General features: G+C 40.4%; 1 protein-coding gene across 1 annotated transcript; it reads right to left on the minus strand.

Annotated features, from left to right (window-relative positions):
* Positions 1-148: 148 nt before the first annotated feature.
* LOC124148108 (sushi, von Willebrand factor type A, EGF and pentraxin domain-containing protein 1-like) lies at positions 149-13,436 on the minus strand. Its single transcript, XM_048388312.1, has 7 exons — positions 13,264-13,436; positions 10,548-10,685; positions 9,394-9,501; positions 4,145-4,339; positions 3,122-3,316; positions 1,887-2,081; positions 149-949 (listed from the first exon to the last, which is right to left on the minus strand). Exons 1-7 carry the CDS (start codon positions 13,313-13,315, stop codon positions 273-275), a joined length of 1,560 nt encoding a protein of 519 aa, XP_048244269.1. The 5' UTR covers positions 13,316-13,436; the 3' UTR covers positions 149-272.
* Positions 13,437-13,882: the final 446 nt, after the last annotated feature.

The raw sequence follows: 13,882 nt of genomic DNA on the forward strand, positions 1-13,882 counted from the left end.
AATAATAATAATAATGATTGTCGTCATTGTCGTCGTTGTCATCATCATTTTGCAGCAACAACACAAGTAATGTTGGTAATTATAATAGGGATAATAATAAGAATAACAACAACATATTTATTTATTGCATACATTCCACGCAGCACATGTTGATAGCGTCAAATGTATGTAGAGCTGAAATATTTTTAGTTTCACTGTTATGTATTACAGGGTATTTTACAGCGCGACTCATCACAGCATTCTCAAATACTTCATCTCAAATACAGGTTTTGTCAGGAGATCTCAACAACTGAGTCGACCTTGTCGCTGTCGTCAGCTGCTTTCGTTCCAGTCGGTTTGGTTTCTTCAAAGTGCACGACGTCATCATTGGAAACTTCCCGACATCGTATTTTCATTGCCCGCAGATTTGTCTTGAAAGATTTGCAATGCCGTTTAATGCTCATTAAATCGACTATCACAACACACAGCATGCTTGACACCAGTATTATAATGGCCACAGAACCCAGAGCTTTACCTCCTTTAGCTTCTTTCAGTCTAGGAACAAATTTCTTCGTGATTGGAATATTTTCAGTATACGCGTCTGAAGAACGCGTCACATTAACGGGGAAACAGTGTACAACAAGTACAGTTGCATCGTCGATGTTATATGAAGTTGATAATGATACAGCGAGTGTTGACGTCAGCGATGGTACAGTGGCTGAAGTAGATGTAACCATTTCAGAAAGCGTCGGTGGCAGAAGTGTGTACTCTGACGGTATCGCAGTGTACGGTGTTGGTGTAGACGATGTTGGGATGCTGCCCGAGTCGCTCCAGTGATCTGTGAGTATACTAAACGAAGCATCCGTAAAAGAAGCAGAAGCTACTGACGTGGCTGCAGACGTCAACGTTGACGCGGCGTTATGGGCGACGGGGACACTAGACGCTGACATGTAATTAGTCGTGGATATTTCTGAAAGACAAACGTTAGGGTAAGTCAACAATAGTGTATAATTTAGCAAAATCTCAACAGAAACACCCATGCGAGGAGTCGACCCCTTGTCTCCCACACGAAGAGAAAACATTTACGACAAGGATGTCCCAAAGTAAAATATAAATTGTACCGATGTGGGGAATCGAACCCGAGCCTTCGGCGTGATGAGCGAACACTTTAACCACTAGGCTACCCTACCGCCCCTAAACAAACTAAAGAGAGCTCACAGCATGATACTTGACTCCGCGAATCTGCCCATGTATAATCCGTGCAGTCCATAACAACAGCGGGGTTGGAAAATATGCTCGTTCGCCTGTTGACATGATGCATGAACTCCACGTCAGTCAAATGAAAATTTATTCTCACGTTGCACGCGGAACCCCAACTGTCCCAAAGCGATGTGTTGTGTTTTGATAGTAGCATAAAACGACAAGACGTAATTTGTTTGGGTTTTTTATTCTTGTTTAACCTCGCACTGAGCAAGATTCAAGATATATGTTGGCGGTCTGTAAATAATCGTGTCTAGACCAGACAATCCAGTGATTGACATCATGAACATCGATCTACGCAAGTGGGCTACGATGACATGCATCAACCAAGTCAGCGAGCCTCACAATCCAGTCCCGTTAGTCGCCTCTGACGACAAGCATGGTTGCTGAAGACCAAATCTAACCCGGATATCCACGGGTGACGTGATGGGATCTATGAGTGAGTGAGTATGGTTTTACGCCGCTTATAGCAATATTCCAGCAATATCACGGTGGGGAACACCAGAAATGGGCTTCACACATTGTACCCATGTCAGGAATCGAACCCGGATCTTCGGTGTGACGAGCGAACGTTTTAACCAATAGGTTACCCGACCGCCCCATGGGATCTATGAACGATTAGAATCCAACACTAAACAAGGTCCTACCTTCACATAATGGTAGGTCCCCATACACCAGGTCCGGGTCCCAACTTCCCGTCTCGTTGCACCGCATACTGCCGTTACTACCGCCCACTTGTATGTAGAGGGTGTTGCAAGAGTATGATATGACGTCGCCAAACACGCCATCACCATGGGACGCTGTGACGTTCTCGAATGATGGGCTCAAACCGCAAGATATCTCTTTAGGTTAACAAAAAAACTAATGTGATACCCAATATGCATTTAGTTATATTGGATTTATACTACATTCATTCCGGCCAAGGCGAATTGCCATTGGGCATTGTATATGTTCTGTTAGAATGACACTTAGCGATTCCATGGAATTTAATGATTTTAGTATATGATCCATGTGTTTCTATTACAAATATCACTTCTCTAAAAGGACGTATTGATTTCAGACCCGCAGATTTCAACCTGTTTCGTGTCATAGACGTCGAAAGTCGGGTTCCTGTGGCAACCCTGGAGTTGTCGCTCAGTTCTGTTGCAAAAGCGAATCTGTTCATCAACGAAGTAGTACGTATGTACCCATCCTGACTGGGAGTAGTCTTCCGGGCCTTCTTCCCACCCTAATCTTAGCCCCACCCGTTAGCAATATCCTTCCATCAGTCACACTTTTAGATTTTCTAAGTGTCTGGCAAACGCATTTTGTGGTTAGACAGCTTCAATCATGCATGTGGCGATAACTTCTTTAAGTGGAACTATGATCCCTTGTTCGTGCATACAGCTCGCAAAGTTTCACTCATGAATAAGCCGTGGAGTCCATAACAACATCAAGGTTTGCTCGTGCGCCACTTGATGCGATGCATGAACTCCACGTTAGTCCAATACAAAAATTACTTTCATGTTGCACGCGAACCCCATATGTCCCAAAGTGGTGTTTTATTGGTTTTTTTAGCAGCATAAAATGACAGGACATAATTTGTTTGTTTGTTTGTTTTTCTTGTTTAACGTCGCACTAAACAAGATTGAAGATATATGATACCGGTCGTTAAATAATCAATCTGAACCAGACAATCCAATGATTGACATCATTAACATCGATCTTCGCAAGTGGGATACGATGACATGCATCAACCAAGTCAGCGAGCCTCACCATCCAGTCCCGTTGGTCGTCACTGACGAAAAGCACGGTTGCTGAAGACCAATTGTAACCCGGATGTTCACGGATGACTTAATGGGATCTATGAACGATTAGAAGCAAACATTAAACAAGGTCCTACCTTCACATAATGGTAGGTCCCCATACACCAGGTCCGGGTCCCAACTTCCCGTCTCGTTGCACCGCATACTGCCGTTACTACCGCCCACTTGTATGTAGTGCGTGTTGCAAGAGTATGATATGACGTCGCCAAACACGCCATCATCATGGGATGCTGTGACGTTCTCGAATGATGGGCTCAAACCGCAAGATATCTCTTTAGATAAACAAAAGAGCATGTGATACACAATATGCATATACTTTGATTGGTGTTATATCACATTCATTCAGACTAAGGCGAATTGCCATTAGGCATTGCATATGTTCTGTTAAAAATGACGCTGAGCGATGCTATGGACTTTTATGAATTTAGTATATGCATGTAGCGCGGCATTCTTCTGTTTTGTACACTTTTGAAGGCATTTGCCTTAGCTGTACCAGCTCAGTGAACCATGTAACGTTTATTGGCGCAGTTTTTAAAAAGTTTTTTTGTTGTTTAACGCCGCAGTCAGCAATATTCAAGCCATATGACGGCGGTTGGCGCATGCAAGTAACCAGGGCCGTGGACGATATTGTCATGTGCAATGTGCACAGATTGTGTTTGCCTTGTTTGCAATCAGTAGATTTTACTCGTGCAACAAACCTGGTCATTTCATTGAATAAGCTGAATGACAGGTGTTCCCTTATGGTGTTATGCAGTGTCGCAAGTCACTAGATGAGGTAAAGAAATGTATTTTGTTTAGAAAAGACCAAAATGTTATTTTTATTTGCTATTTTCAAATTGATATTTAAGAACCTACTCCGGAAACTAAAGTGTCATGGAGTGAGATGGAAAGTAGTTCCGGCATAAACTGTCATTTCACCCCATTGAAATAGCAACTTTGTCTCGTAAAATATCGATTCACAGATAAATATATAAATTCATCCTGTTACAAAATAAGGTGTATATACTTCATATCTGACGATCAGTAATTATTCACAAGTGATTTCGGCGTTGTAATAAACTCGTTTAGTCAGTAAAGAGAATAAGTGATATGACTCTTACTTTTACAATATGGCGCCGTCCCATCAACCACGTGTTTAAACCAGCTCCCATCTTCCGTGCATACTCTCTTCCCGCTGCTTCCGTTGACGAAGTCGTATCCAGGGAGGCAGTTGTAGGTGACGATGTCAAGATACCGGGGGTTGGTTCTGGAAGCGGCCGCACCAGACACCACCTCCAGACCGTCACATGTGACAACTGAAACATTTTAAATCTTGTATTTACCATATGTTTTCCAGCGTGTTATACATCCCTTGCTTACTGATAATGGAATACGATATTTAACACTGTGAGAATGTATAATTACCCTTTTGCACACTCTACAGTTGCAGCCCTTAGAAATCTATCGCGGTTCCTATGGTACATTAATAAGTAATCAATTGTCAAAGTCTAATGCTATCTTGCTGTTGCTGTCCCAGTTGCGTGGATCGATGCTCATTGAAAAGTGGAAATTACACTCAAGAAACATTTGGATCACCGTGAAGCTGCATTTACAGTGAAGAAGAAACACCAGGAATTATCATGGACCAATGAACAGAACTGTGTTTTTTGTCATCTCGATCCTGTTAAATTGTAATTATCTAACAAGGGCATCACCGTACCACGTGTTGTCAGTGTTCAAACCACATGGCGTAAATATAAGCTGAATGGCCCTCATGGAAAGAATGCTGGCGGGTTCTGCATGGCATCCGTCGAAAATCGCTGACGCTTGAACTTGAGTAAGTGGATTTTGAAATTAATTCTGTGATATGTTTTTATCAAACAATGTGAATGGGTCCCTTGTTATTGACAAACAATCAATTCCACTACACTGGAATTACTCATCAATGTAGCCATCACATTTACACATCCACCCCCCGTCAATAACATGATATCTCCATTTACAATTGCGTGTCCGTTGTGCTGAAACCGACAGATGGGAAACCAGATGTTTGTTGGATATATGTAACCACGTGTTATGATTTTATACAGCCATTTGGTGCAAAGGTGTGCAATATGTGATAAGAGAATGAAACTAATTATGTGGGGCCACCTAAAAGACCGCACAGATTTTCAGGATGAAGGAATAAATATGGTGTGGCATTAGTCTGCTTGTTGCAATATTCCAGCAATATCACGGTGGTGGACACTCGGGAATCGAACCCGTAACGAGCGTAGGCAAAAGCCACTGGGCTACCCCTGTCGTCTCCTAAAATTGAGTGAATTTAGAGTTAGAATATAACCGATTACACATGAATTTATATTCCCTTCAAAACACTGACATTGGGTGGTTGATAATATATGAGAATGGCGCTAAATCAATTCTTTTCTAAGGAAGAGAATATGACCACACACAATTTTTTTTAGAAAGGAATAGCCGAAAATATGTTTTTATTCAGGACACCTGGTATGTCCAATAGAATGTTTTTTCAATGCGTTTTTTTGTCGCGAAGTCTGCTAGAAATGATGTCAACACTGCCGAAATATTTCCACATCCCCAGGGAAAACGCGGGGAATTGCCTATCGTGAATAAATACAGATTGAATCTTTGTTAATGAAAACTTCATATCACTAAACACACTAAACATTTTCTCAGGGTTTTGGCAAACTTTGAAAACAGTCAGGTGTTTTGACTGAATGTGACAGAACATGTTCCCTGTTACCCATTCTAATGGACAAAACTATCGTCCCCGACCGGCGTCAAGACTTACATTTAACAACATTTGGGTTTATTTGGCTGTCACAGACCCGTATATTTCATTAATATATTTGAGAAACGGCCACTAGACATTAATTACTTAGAGATCGGTCCGTTAAGGTAGTCCAAGGATTAGTTAGAATAGGAAATTTAAAACTTTGCTTCCACCCGAGAAATATTCTAAAGCTATTGTTGACTTCAAACTTCGAAAAACATTAGTTAAATTCAGAGCAGGGCTGCTACCTTTCAAAATAAACGAAGGTAGGTGTCAAAGAATCTATATCACACTGGGAGTATGTCCATGATCTAAATTCGGTATAGAAGAAGAATTTCATTTCATGTTTATATGTCCAGCTTATGATGAAATTAGAATGAAATATCTAGCACAAATTTACTTGTTAATTGTATTAATTTAAGGAAACTTCTTCTCACATATAGTACCTATAAGTTAAAAATGTTGTGTCTCTATATTTACCATGCTTTATGAAAAGAGATGTAAAGGCCTACGTGAGCAATAGTCATAAATCTATAATTCATTAATTGCAGTGCTATACATATGTACTGACTATGTGAATTTAACCGTGTTTTATTTGTATGTATATGAACCCATGGACCTAAATACAGAAATACATTATTTATTTATTGAACATTCTTCAATTATTTACGTCCATGTCTATTCGATTTACCTTTATTGTCACCATTCAATGATCAGCAATGATGATATATCGTGATACGTTCAATAAAACATTTTTTAAATGTCTCCCGCCTAGTTCATCGTTTCGGCCATCTTGACAAGGCAAGGCACGAATGTCTCGATTTTTCTCAATGATAAGGAATCTTTCATGCATAAAACACAATGCAGCAGAATTAATGTACAGTGTTCCAATGAGGACGGCTAACTGCTGTGTCTACAGTCCTTACTTCTCTTGAATGTAATTGATACAGGTTTTTTAGATAACCTTACCTTTCAATAGAAAGTTACTCGACAAATCGTATAATACAACTTAATGATAGTTGATCGTGGTGCAAACTCGACTGTTTACCCTTGGCTAACCTGTACAGAGCAGTTAATTAATTACTGCGGCATGACCGAAGGATTTCTCGTACCTCAATATTTTCATAACGATTGGATTGCCATAACTGTTAAAAGAGTGATAAAGGATCATTACATTTTATCAAAAACGGAGAAGTGACCTTTTAGCTAGTTCGACAGGTACGCGCTATCAATTTGTTAAACAACTTCCATCCCTAACAAATATTTACTATATTAAACAGCGATTTCTTAACCTATTTTACATAACTACAATTCATTATGTACCTGTTGGAGCAGTCTGTTGGAACTGCTTAGAGTGAGTGAATTAAACGTTTGACGTCGCATCAGCATTATATCATCAATATATCGACGATAGAACACGGAACTGGTTCATTATGTAAATCACTAGCTATTGCCGACGAATTCCATTATATATTTCGTTGTGGACTGTTCAAAGAAGACAGACATGTGTACATATCTACTCCTTCTATGAGGCTCAGAACTTATCTTTCAACCCTCGTCACAGTTTTATCTACCATTTTACGCCCAACATCATGGTGTATTTCCTTGTCAATATCGCCTTCTACTCGACCTATCGTTAAAGAAAAATTGGCTTTCGTGTTATTTTCTCTTTGCTGGCAGTTATTTAAGAAAGTCCATTTTCTGCACAGGCGTGTATTTCCACAATATTATCACAATCCTCAAGTCGGTTACCTGTACCTTAATTTCCCAATAACGATTGTCATATCCCTCCCACGTTTGGATGCGATCGTTCGGCCATCGCGTATATCTGCCTTGTCCAGCTACATCTATGGGGAACAACCCACTAAATCCCCCCCTCTCAATAATAACGTCGTCCAATATACGACGTCACCAAGTTGCAAGAGCATGTTCGGATCTCCTGACTTGACGTCATGAACGATCAATGTTTTCTCGTGAAATAAACCACACTTCGTTCGTCATTGTTCTTTGCGATTTATCTTATATTTTAAACACAATACATGCTTATGGAGGAATGCAATAGAATGATATAAATCATCTGGACACAATATACCGGTTTCCGGTTACCATCCACAACGGTTCGTCGCAGTATTAAATGAAATGAAACAATTTGTACGCTCGTTATAAAATGGAACCCCGCAGACCTTACATTACATCGCAACAGTGTAAATTTTATTACCAGGATACAGTTGCCATCTATATGTAGGACAGGCTGATTTTACGAGCTCAGGCGAATTGAGACATTAAAATAATCAATTGAACAGTGTATGCATCGGACACCTCACCTTACCGGTTTAATTGAGTGAGTGAGTGAGTTGTTGAGTTGGGTTTAAAGTATTACAGTATTCAAGTTATATCGCTGCGTGCCAGCTTAATGTGTGAGGAAAGCCCGAAGTGATGCAGGTCTCAGACGTTTACCACTTCGGGGAAACCCATGAGCACGGGTATGGTGCTGACAAACCTAGAAACATAATCGGAGCGAACCGGGATTCGAACCAACAATATCATAGGTTTCTGGCGTGCCCAAGGGACGCAACTCTGCACGGCGAATCGGGGCGCCTGGGCCACCCGTGCCCCCCTTACCGGTTTAAATAACGACACACATATACTGAGGAACTTAAATGAATATTTGCCGAAACAGATTCCACAGGGCCCAAAAGGCAAAATACATGTAGGCATAAAAATGATAAGAAGGAACACTGTTAATCAGTATTAACACCAGGTATTCGCGAAAAGGGTCCGCGTGTCTTGCTCTACACCTGCACTCGCTACTTACAATAACCCTATCCTTTCCAGATTGTGAAAGGCACAATAAACTCGAAAATACAAGGCTTTTAATAAAACGTTTTTCCTATATTTAAAGTAAAATCAGGCCCTGGTTTAGACAGAATACGGTAATTTATCGACCATTCGCAGGTCACGAATGTGGTTACAATGCACTGTACAAATCGATGAAGTATATTCGTTTATATTAATTTGAATTTGTTATCTCTTTGCGTTCTTTCAAATCTAGTGACTAAAACGTCCGTTGGTCAGACCGAAGTGCTTTTGGATTCATTAACTTGCATGAAACCTATTCGTGTGTCCCCTGCAGTGTTACGATTGGGTTACTGCCAAACGTGGCGTACAACCAAACTCAGGATTTGATATTGACCTGTACTTTGTTATTGATATGGATTTTGATCTACCGTTACCGTTTTTTTATGACGATATCAATCAATCGATATTTGTTAATGAAAAGACCCGTGAAGATCCGGGAAAGGATAGGTCTTCAGCAACCCATGCTTACCGTAAAAGACGACTATGTGTGCCGTACGTAAGAGGCGACTAACGGGATCGGGTGGTCAGACTCGCTGACTCGCTGTATCCCAATTGCGTAGATCGATGCTCATGACATCAATACTGCATTGTCTGGTCCAGACTCGATTATTTACAGATCGCCGTCATATAGCTGGAATATTGCTGAGTGCGGCGTTACACAACAAACAAACAAATCATGATACTGAACAAAGATTGAAAATAAACAAATTGGAGCCTCACCGTCTCTGAGGTGACACGTGTGTGGGCACTTGGTCTTGTTCACGCCACATTCGCCGACAATATGTGCAATTTTACACGAGCAGTCAGTGTCGCCATCAGATGGATGATCTGGAACGTTAGATATACTTACTGAAGATGTCGAAAAACAATTGCGGCAAAACATACACACTTCAACGTAAAAGGCAACCATTCCCAGTTGATTGAATTCATTTGTTAAAATGTGTCACTATGCACCCCACACAAAGAAACTGACAGAGCTTCACAATGGTTCCACCGTGGTCAAGCGGATAGAGCGTCTGTCCGGCGAAAGATGATGAAAGAAAGTACCCTGCCTGGTGCTCGGCATTAAAGGGATGAAGGTCTGGTCGGCTCGGTGCAGTATACTGTGTCTGGGTAGGGTATTCATGCTGTATCTCAGTGTACTAGCACTTAAAAACCGGCACCTGGCCGGACTAGTACACACACACACACACACACACACACACACACACACACACACACACACACACACACACACCATTCTTGCCGTAAATCGCGAGTATGCTTGTCGTAAGAGGCGACTAACGGCATCGGGTGGTCAGGCTCGCTGACTTGGTTGATGCAAGTCATCCTATCCCAATTGCGTGGATCGATGCTCATGATGTCAATCACTGAATTGTCTACGGGCCAGAGTCGATTATTTGCAGACCGCAGGCATATAGCTGGGATATTGCTGACTGCGGCGTTAAACAACGAACAAACAAACAAAACACACACACACACACACACACACACACACACACACATGTACTACATTTGCAGGAGAACATCAGACGCAATGACAAGATCTAGACACAAACGTAAGGTTGCCAGATGGGTCATCACAATTTATGAATCTTTTCGCACCAAATAATATAATATATTCAATTCAATGAACCAGTTTCTAATACTCCGTAATTTACATGATCCATGTCTATCTTACCATCTACATGTATAAATGTTCAACATGATTGATAGTTGATTAGAAACCATATAAAAACTAAAGAAAATAGTTTAAAATTAACTGTACCATAGTACGATGATATACGTTAGTTATATGTAATATGTAATATTTAAATATTTTGATAACGTAATTCATGATAATTACACAATACGGCAAGAGGTGTAGATCTTACTTGGACAGGATGAAAGACTCTGACAAGCAAGAGCGCATTGACATCCCATGGACACACTCCTAAAGTAGCACTCGCCATCAGATGCACGTTGATTGCACAGAGCGTCAGTTTCGTCATTCTGACACACCCCTTCAACATCTGCAACACAAAGAATCAAAATCTTAATTGTATTCATATTCGTATGAAAGTCATAGATAAAAACAATGTGACTGACCATGTATATTTTTGTTGCTGTTGTTGTATGATGTTTATCATCTCATCATACTGCAACCAACCTGTAGGTCATACAATTACAGGTGACTTGTCTATTGTTGATTATAACAACCTTCGTCAGTTATTCAAATATGGACTAAAATATCGTGAGCAGCCTCCTACCCATTGGGATCACAGCTTTAAAATCATTATGAGTGCTGTTGAAGCATATACCAAAAGATGAGCCAAAGGAGAATAGGGACCTGTTGAATGTCTCTCAGTCGGTGCGTGATGTTGTCATTAATAGAATTCTCAAACTGAAAAAGAGGATACAGAATCCGAATAAACCCATTCTGTCCATGCAAGCTGTCCTGTGGCTATCCTCCATGAAAGGTTTGTAGTTGTATGAAATTGCTTGAACGAGGTTGGGTGGTTGGTTTGTTGTTTAACGCCGCACTCAGCAATATTCCAGCTGTCTGACGGCGGTCTGTAAATATTCGAGTCTAAACAAGACAATCCAGTGATTAATATCATGAACATCGATCCACGCAATTGAGATACGATGACATGCATCAACCAGCGAGCCTGACCACCTGATCCCGTTAGCCGCCTCTTACGACAAGCATAGTCACCTTTTACGGCAAGCATGGGTTGCTGAAGACCTATTCTACCCCGGAATCTTCACGGGTCTAACGAGGAACTTGGTATAAGTGACATATCAAATAATGCCATATAGAAGGCCATTAAGTTAACTGAGGACGAAATTTCCAAAACGATGTACCACTGGTATCAACATCGTAATGTTTGTTTGTTGTTTAACGCCGCACTCAGCAATATTCCAAAAATCAAATAGAAATGCGTAGTACTAAGAATGTACCACCGAATCCCTGTTTCAGAGATTAATCATAATCCTTAATAGAAACAAGGAAGGGCTTTTTATATTCACAGAAAGTATTAGAGTTCAATTAATACCATTTGGCTTCTAAAAAACTCAAAGGATTTGCTTGCCGTTTTGCAATTTTAGAAATGAACCAAGTTCAATTCTGTCAAAACTATTGTTTTTTAAACTTTGTACACCACTATTCCATATGACAAACCTAAGGAAAGACTTCATTCCTTGTTGCATGGGGCATTTGTTACAAAACGTGGTGACCAGAGATATAGTTACAGATCCCATTTCAGAGGTTCAGGACAATTTGTCAAAAATGAAAGTAAATGCCATCTGAGGTTTACTGAGGAAACAGTATGTGAAATGTTGGACGTCCTCATTGAAATCGTCTATGCAAACGTTTAGAATAAAGACATTAAGGCAAGAAGGAGACATCCCAATGGGCACCAACTGTGCTCCCCGTCTTGTTGACTTGTTGACCATTAGCATATGAATCTGAATTTCTGCTCGGATTGGCAAAGTCAAAATAAGGTAATTTTGCCAAGTATTTTAATTAAGCGTCAGGTATAGCGATGATCTGATATCGTTCAATAACCGTCAAATAGTCAATTCCCTTCCACTGATTTACCAACCTGAACAAGAAACAAAAGAGATAAGTGTGACCGCTTCACCTGTTTCATATTAAATTTTATATCTGTGCATAAAGATTCGGAGTGACAAAAAACTCTCCACAAGACTGTATGACAAGGGGGATGACTTCAACTTTCCAATAGTCAACTTTCCCTTCGTCTCAAGGCCACATTAAAGCTCTTAAGAAGTTTTATGGTAGACATGTGGAGAATATTTCCAAATTTCAAACATTAGTGACAAAAATGATGTTCAATGTAATTCCCGATTTTGATTGACACATGTATACCATGTGCTTTTTCAGGTGAACAACTGACTCGACTTTGCAAGGGACCGCCTTCGTGGTCCAGTGGTAGAGCGTCTACCCGGAGAATGGAAGGTCGTGGGTGCGATCCCAAAAGTCTTACGAAAAGACGTTAAAAGATGGTACTTTATATTCTACCTGGCGCTCGGCATTTAGGGAAAAAAAAGGACTGGTCGGCTCGGAGTCAGTATACCCATGTTAAACTGTTAGACTCACCTTTTCGCGAACACCAGGTATCATCACTGTATATTTATTCATATTTACCCTTATATAGGGTGATGGTGGTTGGGATTCTTTCAAACAAATTAATTTGTTCTAGATAAGACTGTTTTGCCAGTAGTAGGTGGTCGCTTGACATGCTATCAAAAAACTATAAAGTGTCCTGCACCACCTTTCAGAGAAATTAATTGTCCTTTGTGAAGCAGTTGATGAAACTGACATGTCTCCCGAGAGGGATACATTCAAGAGCTTTCACGCAAAAATCACTACAAGCTACGACGCGAAATGTATCACAAAACACGGACGTGTTGAATATGTTTCTTGGATCGGGTGGTCATCCATGAAACATCGTTAAGAGTTCATACTTTCAGTGTGAAAAGTGAAACAAAACCAATTCCTTGCAAGAGGTCTTGCCACGTACAATCTTTTGATAGTATCTCGTTGATTTTTAAATACGTAACTATATCGTTATAGTATTTACTTACCTCCACTGAAGTAAAACAACATCAGGTAAGGTATTAGAAAATACGTCCACATTTTCTGCTTAAACCAGTAGCGTAAAGCTTCGACAGAGAAATGAAACCTGAAGAATGTTGAGTAAACAAAAAAGCCCTCTCGTCCTCTCTCATGTGACTGACGCTATAGATCAATCCTTCAAGGAGTGTCGATCAATTGGGACTAACATTCATGTATGTACGATACTCGGTGTTTTCTGAATGTAGTTCACGGACGAGGTAGCCATCGACTGAGTCACGGTGTGAGACCTACAGCCTAAGTGTTCATTTGTGTTGTGTTTAACTCAACCATTGTTGTAGTTGATTGGAATAATGTTTGCGAACTTGTTGATATAACTTATTAATATATGTTATTTATTTCTCACCAACAAGCCTTCACCATTATCATTTCATCTGCTGTACGTAGGGATGCGGGGAAGAAACGAGGATCGGGTGGTCATCCTCGTGAGACTGGCAAACACCTTTTGGTACTCAGGATTTCGGGGGTCTGTTTAGTGGGTATTTGGGATTCGCGGGGTGCAAATATAATCGTATTTGGTACTGATTCAATATTACAAAACAATAGTTTAAACTGGTCTTGATATGTATT

Source organism: Haliotis rufescens, unplaced genomic scaffold (assembly GCF_023055435.1).
Source record: "Haliotis rufescens isolate VD_foot unplaced genomic scaffold, xgHalRufe1.0.p SCAF_7, whole genome shotgun sequence".
Classification (NCBI taxonomy): domain Eukaryota; kingdom Metazoa; phylum Mollusca; class Gastropoda; order Lepetellida; family Haliotidae; genus Haliotis; species Haliotis rufescens.